Genomic DNA, 15695 nt, shown 5'->3' on the forward strand with positions numbered 1-15695 from the left:
GGACCTTGCCTGCTTACCACATGCAGATGCACACTGTATTCCGGGAGCGGAATGTGTACCCGACATAGCCCACAAGGTTACCCAGGCATTCTAGCATTCGTATATTGCCAGATTGATATCTTCGATCCCCGGTTGACGGGGTCTATGACGCTCCCATGCCTGCCTGCCTCCCTACTCCTGAATTAAACCGGCTCATCATTATGATGAGCCCTCTCTGGTGCAACGCCGCCCCAGTGGTGTACGTGGGATATCACGAACCCATGACCAACGCCGTACCTTTGTTGAAAATGTGTACCAGATCCCCTTTCCTTTTATACCCTGCCGAAACCCCAATTTACCATGCAAACATGCGTGTTGAAAAGACAATAACCCGAGCACAACAATGGCATATCGTCATTACACGCCTAGCTCCCCAGGTTTGTTGAAGATACCCCGTGAGAAAGGCCGCTCAGCCGCTCATGGGAACGCAAAAGACGTGACCAGGACCCCGCCGCAGAAATTTAGTAGCGGTAGCTATGCGTTGTCAGTGGAAACTGTTTGAAGAGAGTTGTTTTTTTTTTCTTTTTTTTTTGGGGGGGGGGGGGGGGGTAAAGACATACTGATCGCTCTTGAAGGGGCCCTCAACATCCAGGCCGAGGTAGTCAGCCTGGACCTTGGTGAGGGTAGTAAGCTCAACGTTGACGTGATCCAAGTGGAGACGGGCAACCTCCTCGTCGAGAATCTTGGGCAGGACATAGACCTTCTTCTCGAGCTTGCCGCTCTTGGCGAACTCGACATACTTCTTGCCGAACTCCTCGTCCTCGTTCTTGTAGAGCATGATCTGAGCCAGCACCTGGTTGCTGAAGCTGCAAGACATGACGAAGGAGCTGTGGCCGGTGGCGCAACCAAGGTTGACAAGACGACCCTCGGCGAGCAGGATGATGTGGCGGCCGTTCTTCATGAGGAAGCGGTCGACCTGGGGCTTGATGTTCTGGACCGAGGCCGCGTTGGCCTTGAGCCAGGCAACGTCAATCTCAACATCGAAGTGACCAATGTCTATGAACCTGGGTCAGCATGGCGATCTACGGAGCGAGGGTCGATGGGACAAGAGAAGAACAAAGGCACCGGCAAGACATACTGCAGACAATGGCGTCGTTGGGCATCTCCTCGAAGTGCTTGCCGACAAGGATGTCGCGGCAGCCCGTGGTGGTGACGAAGATCTGGCCAACCTTGGCGGCCTTCTCCATGGTGGTCACCTCGTAGCCGGCCATAGCAGCCTGGAGAGCGTTGATAGGGTCGATCTCGGTGACGAGGACGCGGGCGCCCATCTCACGCAGAGCCATGGCGCAGCCCTTGCCGACGTCGCCGTAGCCGGCGACGACGGCAATCTTGCCGGCAATCATGACATCAGTGGCGCGCTTGATGCCGTCAATCAGGGACTCACGGCAGCCGTAGAGGTTGTCGAACTTGGACTTGGTGACGGAATCGTTCACGTTGATGGCGGGAACCAAGAGCTCGCCGTTCTTGAACATGCGGTACAGGTGGTGGACACCAGTGGTGGTCTCCTCAGACACGCCGTAGCAGTCCTTGAGCATCTCGGGGTACTTGGTGTGGACAAGGTGGGTGAGGTCACCACCATCGTCCAGGATGAGGTTGAGCTTCTTGCCATCCTTGAAAGCCACGAGCTGCTGCTCCAGGCACCAGTTGTACTCCTCCTCGGTCTCGCCCTTCCAGGCAAAGACGGGAATGCCAGCGGCGGCAATGGCAGCAGCGGCGTGGTCCTGGGTGCTGAAGATGTTGCAAGAAGTCCACGTAACCTCGGCGCCGAGAGCCACGAGGGTCTCGATCAGGACGGCGGTCTGGATGGTCATGTGCAGGCAGCCGGCGATACGGGCACCGGCGAGCGGCTGGTCAGCGGCGTACTTCTTGCGGATGGCCATGAGACCAGGCATCTCGTTCTCGGCCAGCTCGATCTCCTTGCGCCCGAAGGCGGCGAGGGACAGGTCAGCGACCTTGAACTTGTGGGCAGGGGCGGCCATTCTGTCGACAGAAAAGATTGGTGGAGGAGATGATGCGGAAGAGTATCGAGACAGAAGGTGACAAGGAGGAAATCCGGGAAGAGAGAGGAGGCAGCAGGAGGTTAAGATAGGAGAGGGAAGAGAAAATATCCAACGCGGCGGGGTCCAAATGGCAAAGATTGGTTGCGTTTTTAAAAGCGGGGCAGCGGTTGGTGGGGTGAGGGGTCAAAAAACTGGGTCCAATTCGACAAGGTAGCTTGCCAATCGAAGAGCCGGAAACGGTTTCGGCCGCCAGAAACCACCGGCAGTTCGAGGCCTGTTGGAGAGGTAGGATGGGTAGGCAGGTGCAGACGCCTCCGGAGCCCAGTGGAGGAAAGAGCGCCCCGGCTTCATTCCAAGCGGTGGCAACGACAATCTATATGCGGTGCAAAAGGTCCGATCCCAAGACTGAGCTGCCGGCTGTGCAGGCCATAGGGGTGCCTATCTGGGGCCGCCAACGATAACGATGGTGACGACTAAGCGACAGGATTCGAGGGAAAAGGGAGATGGACTTGGCTCGGGGTCGCATCGTGTGCCCGTGGAGAAGTTAGAGTTTCTGTTCCTGTTCAAAGGCCTCTCCTGCATATCTCGGCAATTGTCTTGCGAGGCCCCTTACGATTGGCGATATCTTCCATTGTCGGGCTACCCTGTGGATGTACCTGCGCCCATCAACCGGGGGAGGAAAGGGGACATACGGGCAATGTGGAAGGATTGGAGTGCTTGGCTTGTGTCGGTGAAGGAAAAAAATATGTCCAACCAATGTCCACCCCCACTTCTTCATCCCACCAAGACACCTACCTACTACGTACATGCATCGGCTATCTTGGCGGGAGAAGCACCGAGTGAATGGCTCAAGGGGCCTATGCCCCAAGAAGAGGGCCGCCCTCTTTCAGCGTCCTGCCAAATCACGAAGGGTACAAGGGGAGCTAGGAAGAACCATCACCGCTCATGGCACTTCCCCAGGGAGAAGCGCTGAACCAATCAAACTGCGTACCTAAGGTACCTGACATCGGGCAATCACAAGGCCGTCACGCAACATATCAAGCGCCGATATACTCGGGGGTTCCAGACACAGGATAAAGAGGCCATCAATTCCGAGAGAACGGCCCAGGCTACACGGCCGGCCCGGAAACCCGCCTAACGCGACGCACGCGCGCCCCCAAGACCCAAAACGCCAAACCCAATGCACACGAGGTACCTCTGATCATCGCCGGGGCGAACCGCCACATCACCCCAACCACTGACTACCCCCGTAGAGACTTCAGGGCATTTACTCGGGCAGCAGATTCCCCCTCACAGCGAACAACTTGGAAGTGACTGTCGCAGTAAAGCTGTCCACCTGCTTGCTGTACTGTTCAACCTGCCGGGCGTTGAGCATCCCCTCAAGCCGGCTAGGCTCCTGAGGAAGCTTGAAGAGCCTCTGCCACTCATCCTCGGGCAGCGGTTCTTGCTTGGCCGCCAGGCGCGCGGCGTTCTCGGCTTTCCGCTTCGCCTGCCACTGCGAGATCTTGAACTGTTCCCGCGCCAGCTGCCGCTGATAGTATTGGTGGTTGTTGAGGTCCGAATAGTGAGCCTCGATGCTTTCAAGTAGCAAGTCGCAAGTCTTTTCGAGGAAGGGATCAATCGAGACGTCCAGCGTGTCGAAGAACGGGTACGCGGGCAGCGGGGCAGGTTCGCGGCGGATGTCATCAAGCGAGGCCGGCAGGGGGATCTCAGAGGACTCCGGTGGCGCGGGGATTTGGTGGAGGAACGAGGTAAGCAGGTGCGAGTTATGGACAATAACCGGCACCTCAATGAGGATGTCATGGAACGACAGCTTCGACTTTTGAAGGCTGTATACGGATCGAGTCAGCCGGGTGATCCTCTTGTAGCCGCCAGGGGCGATCAATCGATGGGGCTGGTACCAACCTCTCCGTGGTGAATTTCGCCTCCTTGTAAGCCGCCATAAACTCCGGAGACAGACGGAAAGCCCGCAGGCTCAGGGCACCCTGTGAACTCCTGCTGACGTCGTGGACAAGAGCAACAGTCTTGTCGTTTTCGCGCTGGTAATGGTACTGGTTCTCGATGAAGCTGAGGTTGATGAAGTTGCCCATCGTCGCGCTCGTGTACCATCCGACGTTGTTGGCATCCACGTTGACTTCCTTGAGATGACGGATCATTTCGTTCTGATAGGCAATGTTGGCCTTCGCACGGGGAGCCGCCGCCGCAAGACTCGATGCATCGGCCTGGTGGCCGTCGGCAGCCGACACGTCCAGGGTTGGGAAAGGGAAGGCATTCGTGATCTCGAGGACTCCATCGGTGTCCATTCCGACGAGAGACCCGGTTGCGGTCGTAGGGAAAGCCGAGGAGCAGTGCTTCACAATCTTCATCACCACCTGCGATCTGGTTAGCGCCGAGCATGGCGGGGGCGATTCGCGAGCTCAGGGACCAGGCATCTTCGTACCAAGGACTCGACCTGCGCCGACTTGAACGGCGCATCTTTTTGGGCGTCGACCATGATGTTGTGTGTTGGTTCGTTTTTCGTATTAAGATGCGCCTCAAACGTGAAACCGTTCCGTTCGTCGTCGATCTTTTGCGGTGGATGTTCGAGTCCCGTTGGTGGTGAACTTTTCGGTTTTGGAAATCTTGGGTCCGTTTGTGGGCAGCCACTGCCAGCAGCGCGCAGCCTGGGAGAACAAGGGAAAGGTGGGGTGCCCCACCAACCGGATCAGGCACAGCACGAAAGGAAAAAAAACCAATCGGTGGCTGGTGCATGTGGCTGCGAACAGAGGGCCCGAGCCCCACCACGTCAGTTACTGTGTACGCTGCGGTACTCATCGTTACGGTAACTTTCGTCACTATCACGTCAACGTTTCTCAGCCCGGATAAGATCATCGCCATTGAGAGGTTGCTGGCCCCAAATGACCGCATGCTGCGTGGGCGGCGTGGGTGGCCGAGCCAAAAACAGAAAACATCCCACGCGCTCCCCCACGTCGAGGCTCCCAAACAAACGCTTTAAATCAACGACATCCCTTCAGGAAAGTTACGGCTTTTTTCTTCGCTAGCTCACGTCTCCCTCCTCGGTATCATGTTCCTGCAGGAACCGGGACAGTTCCCGGCAGCCACGAGGAGTGGGTTTGGTCCAGGTATGTTTGTCTCATCTTCGTCCTCATTCGTCTATCCGGTGCTTCTGCATCGTGTTCTATGGTACGCTGCTCTTAAAAATGGTCATGAGTTCATCACGCCCCTCGCAAAGGTTACAGATCCTTTGCCTCTTCCCCACCCATTCTCTACGCCTCCCAGTTCGTGATTTCCCAGCCGCTGACATCGTCCCGGATTGTCAGTTTGAGGCGGTCAATCTTCCAAAACGAGTACAGAGACCTTGCCGCGCCCGCTGCCTTTCGGTGAGCTGGGCCCGTGCCTCCTTTCCTCGCGTCCTCGAGCGACCGCCAGATGCAGGTTGCCAAGTTCCGGCCCTCGTTGTCGGGTGTTCCAAACCAGTACCTGTTACTAATGTCAATGGGCTGGCCGAAGCGGTCAGAGGGCGGTTGATCAGCCATACTTCAGGAAGCCTCCGCTTGCGGTTGCCTCGGCATGTGCCGCCTTGTCCAGGACACCCAGCTCTGCGTACACTGTCGTCGGGGGTATTTGCGATCGGAACGCAACAACAAAGAAGGAAGTCTCCTTCCATCTGTGGTTCCTCTCGCGGGCAAGCGCCCGCAGGATGTCGATAACTTGATCCCAATTGAACGTCTCAATGTATGGCGCTGTGGCATAGTCGGCTCTCAGGCACTCCAGCCTCGTCAGGGCGAGGGCAAGAAGCTGGTTTTCTGCATCGAGGGTCTCCAGATCGAGGAGGTGGCCTTGCTCATCATACGGGGAGACGACCAGATATCGATCTCCCCTGAGCGCTTGGTCGACATACGACTTGCTTTCATCGGAGGGGGCTGCCTGAGCCTTGGTGGCACCCACGGTGCGGAATGCCGCCAGTGGGGTTTCCTGTATGGTCACTGGATGTTCTTGGATGACCGTCATGGCGAGTATTGATCCGATACGGCACCCTGTGGGAGAATTGGCCACCAGCTACAACGACGGGGTATCTGGATAACGGTCACCGGGTGGATTTGTTGTTGGCTTTGAGCGACGATATTCTCACAGGAAACACGGGAATTCAGGATGAATGGCAGCCAGGTGCTCTCTTTAATGAACCCGAGTCGGCCGGGATGGCGACCGACGCCAGATACCTATCTATGGCGACATGCGGTGAGCGGATCGCAAATCCAGCCCGTGTCACTATCATCCCTCTCCCTTGCGCACCGCTCAAGGGCCGGGGAAGCCTGGGTTCGCCCCTTTCGAATTGCTGAAACAGCGTGGATCGCGCAATCGCTCGTGTCAGTGGTGCGATTACAGGTGTCCATTGCATTTTAGCCTAGGATTTCCCAGGCAATGCAGAAGAGTGAAAAAAAGGAGAGAGAGTTGGGAAAACCGGTGAAACACGACAACACAGTCTTCTGCAGTGCTCTACATCCCTACAGCCATGTATCGAAACAGCCAACGTATCTGGGCGATCCTGGCCGAGCGATTGCTGTTTTGTCACGAGACGGTGACGGAAGAGTTGATGAATACTCGTAGCCGTGCCCCATTTCAGTCGCCGGCAACATCCCTGATAGGCTGACACGCAACATGCCATCTTGGCTAACATCCCACTTGCTGCCCGTACCACCCTTCCAGCAAATGCCGCCTCGATCTCAACGGTCAAGCCTTAATGCATCTCCTGACCGGTTCATAAGGATCGTTTATGGTTATATCCTCAATGATGGGTCTTTCAACCGGGACAGTATTAGGGAAAGCTTCATTTAAATTCTCTGAACTTCCTAAATTTATTGAAGCCAGACAACCCTCAGTAAAATAGCCATCCCCCATTATTCAATGAGCTAAAGCAACAGGAGTTAATAGCTCTTCCAAGTTTAAAGGTAAAATCTTTATATATTTACCATCTACTGCTTTATATCAAAGTTGATGTAAATTAGAAATAGCTGGTAAACGTTTAGTAAAAGGGTTTAATATAATAATTCTAAAAGTATATAAATTATTGTAAATGTTTTTTTAATATATTTTTTAGCTAAAAAAAAAAATTCATTCATTTATTGTTGAAGACGAATAAAACTTCTATTTTTTAATATTTATATTCTAAATGTTTTAATCTAAAGTAATAGTAAGGTACAATAATTAAATGGATCGCTGTAATAAATTATGGCTGCTGCTTCTTATTTATAAAAGCAGCAGCCAAGAAAAATTTACTTTAATATTTATTTATATTATTGGCCTATATGAGTCTATCGGTAAGGTTAAAAAATTCTAAGCCTCTTCGTTATTTAATTAACGCGAATATTGGTTAATGTGTTTGTCCGTTTGGTTTGAATCGTCTGATTCATCATTGTTCTTGTAAAAAAAAAATCATGCCTCAATTAGTACCATTTTTTTTTAAATGAAATAACTTTTACTTTTGTAATAATTGCCTTAACTGTTTATATTTTATCTAAATATATTTTACCTAGATTTGTTCGTTTATTTGTATCTCGTACTTTTATATCTAAACTTTGAGATAAATAAATAGATGAATAAATACAAAGAATATATAATACACTATATAGTAATAACACACATTACATAGTTGTAATCCTTTCCTTCCTTGCTTTAGCTTGCTAAGGGGTACTTCTTCGTAGGGCAAGCTCAAGCGAGGAGTCCTTTCTAGCTAATGAATTAAGCAGGGGCGTGACATGTTGATGCCATCGAGCAAGGGCGTGTCCGCTGCGTCCACCGGAAAGGCTCCTAAAGGCGGGCGTTGGGTTGCTTCCTTGTTTGGACTGATGCCGGTTCCTTCCCTCAGACCTGAGGGCTCGGCACTGGCAACTACAGATGTGACGCTCCGCCTGGTGTTCCTGTCCGCGGCAGGAACCAGACGAACCGATCCGCCAGACCCGGAGTCCGAGGGTGCCGCTAAGATGGTAGCGTCGTCGTCGTCAGGCTGAGGCCGGTTTTAGCGCCAAGCGTTGGCCTTGTTCTGCTATGATCGCAGTGAGGTTGCCCAGGCCGCGCCTCTAAAGACCCAGGAGGCTGGCCAATCTTCCTCGGCGCTGTCGTCCTTGTGGCTGGGGTCCGGGGATATGTGTTTGGCGTAGTCCAGATCCAGGGGTCTCAGTTGTAGTGCTCTCTCGTGCTTCGAGTCCTTTGCGAATCTCTGGAACTGCCTCGCGCGCAACTCCGGCGGGGCTCTTCCTTTACGCTGTAGAAGTCTCGGCGTAGGGGGCTCCGCTATCGTACTAGCTGGCGTCCACGGTCCAGAGTCGTTCCGGGGGTCGAGTAGCGTAGAGAGGGGGGGGGAGGGGGTGTATGTATGTGTGTGTAGGCGTTTCGTCGCCCAATACCGGGACTCGGCGATCGGCCTAGCCTTATCACTCTCCGGTGTCTTCTCGATCTTTCAGCTCGCGGGACCCAGTGTAGGCCCGCAAAAAAAAGTTCGCGGCTACCAGATTGATAGCGCATGTAATGCGTAATTGACTTTAGAATTGATTCATTGATTTATTATTGTTCTGGAGACGGTTTTTCGTCTCATCTAAGCTACTAAGTAGACTTCTGCTGTTTAGCGTTGCCTTGGCAACGCCAAGGCTATGCCAAGGCGGAAGGTATCATGGGCTAACAGTCTGACTCGATATTTGTATGGGCCCGCCGATCTTATCTAGTACTGCTAGAACATTGTAGTGTCTTGCTCGGAGAAAGTGTGACTCTCGGCTTATAATCTAATCTTGTTTCTCCCTGATTTCTTTTTGGTTTTTTTTTTTAACTGGCTATTACTCTGGAGAGACAGTCCACGAACCCCGGGTGCTTAATGTCAGCACCCATTAACAAGATTTAAACATCGAATGAGGAGCTTCGAGATTTCCGTCCGCAAACTCTAACACCCGGCAGGGACAAGGACAATGCGACGGTTGATCAGTTTATTGGGAGAGCCAACATACTAGCACGGAAGCTCAGTTAGCCATATACCTACTGGCATTGGGTTGTCGCCTGTTTGCGATGCAGAGATTAAATTCGTCGATTGCAGTCCTTAATAAGTTTTAACTAACGCTTAGATAGAACGGAACAAGCAAGACAAAACGACGTTTGCAGTACAAAAGGGCCCAAACAAATAGAATAATATAGTGTTTTTATAGATTGTTTACGATATAAGGATAGTAGTAACTATAGAAGCGGTACCTAGAAGCAAGACTACAGGCGCAGACAATTATTAGAGTTAGGAATAATAAGAGGAGGATGGTGCGTAATTCTATTACTACTGCTGGATAAAAACAGAGCTAGAACGTAGGTATTTGGCTATCCCTAGCTACCTTATAAATATAGTAATCTGAAGGTTTCTAACCCTTTAGCAAAGCTTAACGCTTTTCTTTCGATGCTATTGTCGAGTGCTGGCTTTGTAGCAGCTGTAGATAAGCGTATTGAATAGTATTAAACTTCCTTAGAGAAAGAGAAAAGAGAGTATCTTATTTATAGAGCAGCGATAAGTCTTAATATTTCCGTTGGTGCCTAATCCTGCCCTACTTCCGGTACTTTGCTAGGACTTCTCCGGGGCTTTACCAGGCCGGTGCCGGTCCGGATCTCGCGTGATTTCTTAGGGCAAAGGCCTTTGAAGCCTACTTCTAGGCAAAGCCCAGCTTTTAATATTAGAATAATATAGCTGTACAGATTTAGTAAAAATGTTTAAAAGTTATAATAGAGTAATATTTTCAACTATATTTGTAAGTCCTTATAATACTCTATTCGAACAATTATTTCCTCGTTACTCTTTTTATAATAATTATTATAGTATATTTCTGTGGCTCAATAGTTCTTATATAGCTGAAAAGCTTATTCTATTAGCGTAAACCAGTTTAGTAACAAAATAGCTTACGCTTTATAAGTACCCTATTAAGAGTTACCTATTTTCGGTTAAAATAAAGCTTTAACTACTAACAAGGTTTAAACTAGTTAACTGTATTACATTTGGGTAAGTTAAATCCCCTGATGATAACTATGAAATGTTCTGCAAGGCTGAGGCTTTAATATAGCAGCTTGAGGAAAACATATATTACGCTTACAATAGGGCTTAAAAGCTGCTCCACCAAGTTAGCTTTACAACCAAGACCATGCTTGTCTGCGCTAGTGGTTTAGTGGTAAAATTCATCGTTGCCATCGATGAGCCCCGCGTTCGATTCGCGGCTGGCGCATACTTTTGCTTATACACCTATGTTTTTATTTATAGATCTTTTTGTCTATAAATGTACGCAATGTTTTGCTGGCTAAGAGACAAATGTAATTTATTCGAAGATTTCGCACAATGCATAAAGTTTATCCTATTGCTCTTAAGTATTAAAGAAAGCTTTCAGAATATAAGAAAAGGGGATAATATCTCTGTAAGTTTAGATAGTAAAACTAGTTGCGAAGAAAAGTAAGTATAATAGCAATAATAGGAGGGTGTGTAAGGCTACATATATAAATGCACCCTGGTACGAAAGTTTCTATCGCTTTAATATAGCTAAATTATAACAACCAATAAAGCATTACAGGCAGGGCTGTAAAATACCCTATATACATTTAGCTTACTCTTTCTACTGCGTTACCTGTGTCTGCTTATTTAGGCGAACGAGCTCTAACGTAACAAAGCCTAGACACTGAGATTACGTTTAGATATACTCCCTTATACAGACTTCAACGCTTAGAAAGCAGTGAAAGGGTACTAATTAGCTCTAATATATTCCAGCCAATCTCTCTATACATATAAACACCGGCAGCGACTATTCGTTAATATAAGGAAATTTAATATGATTGACACTACCAATAAATATAATAGTTGATTCGGATCTATAGTACTTAAATACTATCTTAAAGTAATCAGATTATAAGTTACAGTAGTTTACCTTGGTTCCTAGCTTTATAAACCTATTAAAGTTAGTATATATTAAATAGAGTAGTTGTTTAATAGCGTTATAATTAAACAAATAACAGCCCAGGTAGACGTTTTCTTTTCAAAATAGAGAGAACTGTATAATGTACCGAATGCATCGCTTTTTAGATTTAACTATTGATATTATTGTTAGCAGCTTTAAATAGAGCACAAAACCGAGGAAAGAAGGCAAAGCTAACTTCCAAGAGTAGAGAGTTAGTACCAAAGTCGTTTATTCATCAGCGTACTAAAATCAGTACCAGAGACTACCTTTAAGTAACTAAATCAGTATAGAGCGTATATTGCTTAATACTTTACCAATCTAGCTAAATGCTATATAGGTTGCGTCAGTTAACAAAAATTAAAGTAATCTGTTTAATATCCGAAAACTAAGATTTGTTACTTAGCTATAGTTTATTGTAAATCTAGTACTCCTAGATCAAACTTAGTGAAGGCTAATAGGAAATATTGGTATCGGAGCGGATATAGTATCTAACAGGAGCATAAAGGTTAAAGTATATACGAATTAATATTTAGGTTTCGTTCAGAACTATAGACAACCTAGCGCTAGATATAAAAGTATATTTGTAGGATGTAGTTATAGTAACTAAGGTGTTATTAGAGTACTTTATATATACTGCGGTGCAGTATATCAGTTTCCACCACCGACCAGGTTACTACTAGGACCCACCATATAAGCTACAAGTGTAACTTATAGGCATTTACAGGTGGAAAACACACCGCTGTTTCGTCTTCTTAGTTAACACTCGGATAATTACTATAAGAATAGCCAGCTGCAAACATCTTTCCAACAACAGTAACAATAACAACAACAATAGCTAGCCGCAAACACCTTTCCTGCAACGATCGTCTATAGATTTTAACTTTGTTTTATAATAGCTATTTGAACCAAGACGAAATTATACTAATTACTGGTTTCTTAAAAAAACCAAGTACAATACACCCTCCGTAAAGGTACCCTTAATATTAAGCTCCGATCCGGTCGGCTACAACTCCTTTCTATTAAGCTATATAAGGAACTTAAAGAGTTCGTCTGCCAGTCAGCTAAGTATTAAAGAATAACCTATCTTCGGTTAGCATCTGTTCTTTTTCCTGGACTCTTTGGAGTCTAAGCAATTAAACGAACGATCTGGCAACTAGGCTTTCGACGAGGAGTTGTATAAAGGAAACCTCCGATTACAGAAACAATACAGCAACTACGGCTGAACTAAGCATTTATATACTATAACTAGACTGCTAAGTAATAAATATATATATCCTTTGGACTAACGAGACCTAGGTTATTAGTAGCCCGTACTATAAATAATATATTACTCAGCAATTAGGCAAGGAATTCGATCCAATTTACATCCTTAAAAGGTATTAACGTTTTAAAGGATAGATATTCTAGGGTTCGTTCTCTAACTATAAGAAGGGCCCTAGGATCTAGATAAGGGAACTATTTATACAGAATTATACTAACAACGTATTATTACTATTGTCGATAGTTGGATCCAACTCTCTTAAAGAGATTAGAGCGTTAGTCTCATTCTAATATAGAATAACGCTCCTAGCTATATAGCAGAGATAATAAAGGTTGAGTTGTAAAAGCAAGGGATCCAGGTTCTCAAATAGCTGCCTTTTTCCTTAGATTTTAATCCTAATAAGAACTATTAGAACTAGATAAAAGAGTATATTAAAGATAAGTATAGTATAGATGAGAAGCCTTCCTATAATACTCTACGCGAATAGGTTAAAGAGGCTTAGTAGGAGTTGTTTAATAAGTATTAGAAGGACTTACTGGCTTCGATGCTTAAGCGTTGCCGGGCTATAATCGCTGCGGATGGGATGTATATCCTATACTGAAATTTATATAGTAAAATAGAGGAAACTGGTAAACTAATAGGTATAGTTTTATTAGTCTGTAGCCTCTGTTAAACGTAATGGGTTCACAAAGCAACCTGTTTAGGAGTAGAAACATACCTCTAGGGGGTAGTATATCTGTATAGGAGGAGTAAAATAAAGTATTAAGATGTCCTTAACATCTCGCCGAGGTAAGAAACAATGCTCTAGTAACAAACGCGTAGGAAATCTTCTATAACTATCCGTTTTACCAAAGCTTATTACTTAGTATTCTATTATATAGTTTGAATGCCCGAGGGACGAGGATATATATATTACTAATGTATAATTATCCAGTTTGTACTAGTTAATAGTTAAAATCTCCGAACAACTGAGCTATTGTTCGGTTACATACTTTAACAGGTATTGGTTAGACTACAAACACTAATATATCGACAAGAATTTTATAGGTGATTGTAGCTCGGTAATAGTACGCGCCTATACTGCTCTTTAGGGGTAAGTTACTCTTCCCAAAGAGGTTACTTTTTAACCTACTACGATTAAAACAGCAACGGGCCATCGTTTAACAGTGTTGAAATTCGTAGACAGTTAGTACAGGAAAGATATTTAGAGTTAGCTATTATTATTATTATTATTATTATCTCAGTGTTAATCAAGGAGACTCAACAGCGGTACATTCTCTACCTATAAATAGCAGTAAGTTACACTTGTAGCTAATGTAGTGGATGCTAGCAGTGACCTGGCTAGGAGGCTAACCTTGTACACTATACCGCAGGATATTGAATCCTATTAAATCCGTTACAACAACAAGCCCCTCAAAGGAAATTATATACTCTATAATTATATAAAATATTATAGCTATTGTTAAAGTTTTGCTTTAGGTTACGGGTATCTTATAACTAGCTATGGGCAACTAACTTTAAACAGCTACCTTTACTAAACCTCTATACTTACATCGACTATATCACTTGATATATTCTTTAACACCTACATTTATCCCTATTTGCTTGGGTTCGGTTACGTACTTTTGTCGGATAACCGTAAAGAACTGTAGTATAACGTTAAATATGTTACTAGAGATTTCTAATTTTATAACCTACAGATTATTATAGTATAGCTAATTAAAATCTTAATACAGTTGCAATAAAATCAATACATTATAATTGTAAATCTTCTGGTAGTTCGATACTAACCGAAGCCAGCAAAAGATTCTAAACTGCTACTTCCTTTATATCTAACCTTTATAGATATAAGCAGATCTAACGAATCTGTTGCTTACTAGATACAGTCATGATCAAAAAATAGCTTGACCCATACGCACCTATACCCGCGTCTCGCGTCATACACGTTTATTATAAAATCTACCCTCCTTTTTCCAACCATTACATCTTCCACAAAACAATTCCAAAATACGCAAATTTAGTCTTGAATTATCGCCTAATATCGTCTCTCCAAATGGATACCGCAAGCAGTTAACCAACATCGATAAGGCGCAAATTGTTACGCTTGCAAAAGCGGACATCGCTATCGATATTATTACAGCTGACTTTTAAGTTAGCCGTCAAACCATCTACAATACAGTTAAACGAGTCCAGTAGAACCAATCGTATAACTGTAAGCCCGGCCGCAGTCGTAAAAGGATCCTTAGCGACCGCAACGTTCGCTACGCCCTAATTACGATTAAAAAAGACCCCGGAACCATATAGAAAGACCTAATTCAGGAAGGCAGCTATAATGTATACGTTAACATCTTCCGTACCTACCTTCCTGACAAATACCGGCGTAAATAAAAGGCTTTGAAAAGAGTTCTCTTTACCGACGAAAATACCCGTAAACGCTTAGCCTACAACTGTAAAATGCGTTACAAACTCGATGAAATAGCTAAAATATATCGATCTAAAGATAAGGATAGTTATCGGCCCGCTAATATAAAACATTATAAGAGGTATACTCTAATAAATCTTCCGTCCCTATTATACTAGACGAGCTAAATAGCTAGGTTTTTCGTAGCCCAGTATACAAATATAACCGGTTAGTCGTCAATATATATAGCTACAGCAAAGCAGAGATTACAATTATAGTCTGGAGATACATTTAGAAGGGAGGGAGGTCCCCCTTAGTAATTATATAGCGAGATCCGATGTATAAGGGTAACGGATTTACCGCTAACAGCTATATCTAGGCTCTAGAGGAAGGTCTAGCACTATACTATAGGCCTGGTACGTTTTTCTTACAAGACAACGTATAAATCTATACAGCCGAGGTTACAAAGGAGTAGCTAGAAGATTACGATATCTGGGTTCAACTATACCCTTAGCATTTACCCGACCTGAACCCGATCGAGTACGTATAGGCGATTATAAAGCGGGTATTGCGAAGGGACTTCCCTGACCTTTATAAACTCTGCAAGAACCAGGAAAATATCGTAAGGGTAGAAGCAGCATTGCGGAGTGTATAGAATAGTATCCTACACGCTAAGATTAATAAGCTTATCGATTCGATGCCGGCTCGGATAGATGCATTGGTACGGGCAAAGGGGTAGTATACTAAGTATTGAAGTCCTGTAGCAGACCTTTTGAATAATAGTTTCATTTTGCTATTTAGCCTTGTTTTTGCAGTGTTGTGGCTGTTCAAATCGTGGTGGTAATGATGGGGGAGGGGGGTGCCAAGGCTTTGTCAGGCTAATTGTTGATTTGAGCTATATATTTGAACAAGGCTCTGTCGTTATAACTGGTGTTAATATTATACTGTCAATATCTTTAGCATTAAGATACAAGTCGTTACATACAGCACTTTAATATAAACAGAATGTAAAATATGTTAAGCGATATGCTACT

General features: G+C 45.7%; 4 protein-coding genes and 1 non-coding gene across 5 annotated transcripts; 2 read left to right on the forward strand and 3 right to left on the reverse strand.

Moving 5' to 3' along the window:
- Window positions 1-500: 500 nt before the first annotated feature.
- VTJ83DRAFT_5132 (uncharacterized protein) lies at window positions 501-2018 on the reverse strand (the record flags this gene model as incomplete). The annotated part of the gene is made up of 3 exons (XM_071011699.1): window positions 501-513; window positions 600-1035; window positions 1118-2018. The coding sequence occupies 3 exons, from the start codon at window positions 2016-2018 to the stop codon at window positions 501-503; spliced, it is 1350 nt and encodes a 449-aa protein (XP_070866582.1).
- A 1288-nt stretch (window positions 2019-3306) lies between these two features.
- On the reverse strand, window positions 3307-4533 carry VTJ83DRAFT_5133 (uncharacterized protein; the record flags this gene model as incomplete). Its single annotated transcript, XM_071011700.1, has 3 exons — window positions 3307-3868; window positions 3945-4411; window positions 4480-4533. The coding sequence occupies 3 exons, from the start codon at window positions 4531-4533 to the stop codon at window positions 3307-3309; spliced, it is 1083 nt and encodes a 360-aa protein (XP_070866583.1).
- Window positions 4534-5103: 570 nt separating this feature from the next.
- On the forward strand, window positions 5104-6062 carry VTJ83DRAFT_5134 (uncharacterized protein; the record flags this gene model as incomplete). Its single annotated transcript, XM_071011701.1, has 3 exons — window positions 5104-5161; window positions 5366-5419; window positions 5572-6062. 3 exons carry the CDS (start codon window positions 5104-5106, stop codon window positions 6060-6062), a joined length of 603 nt encoding a protein of 200 aa, XP_070866584.1.
- On the reverse strand, window positions 5306-6050 carry VTJ83DRAFT_5135 (uncharacterized protein; the record flags this gene model as incomplete). The annotated part of the gene is made up of 2 exons (XM_071011702.1): window positions 5306-5519; window positions 5578-6050. The coding sequence occupies 2 exons, from the start codon at window positions 6048-6050 to the stop codon at window positions 5306-5308; spliced, it is 687 nt and encodes a 228-aa protein (XP_070866585.1).
- A 4146-nt stretch (window positions 6063-10208) lies between the features above and the next one.
- VTJ83DRAFT_t92 lies at window positions 10209-10279 on the forward strand. The gene has a single exon. It is a non-coding gene; the product is annotated as a tRNA-Gly (tRNA).
- Window positions 10280-15695: the final 5416 nt, after the last annotated feature.

The sequence above is a fragment of the Remersonia thermophila genome, chromosome 4, assembly GCF_042764415.1.
Source record: "Remersonia thermophila strain ATCC 22073 chromosome 4, whole genome shotgun sequence".
NCBI classification, from domain to species: domain Eukaryota; kingdom Fungi; phylum Ascomycota; class Sordariomycetes; order Sordariales; family Chaetomiaceae; genus Remersonia; species Remersonia thermophila.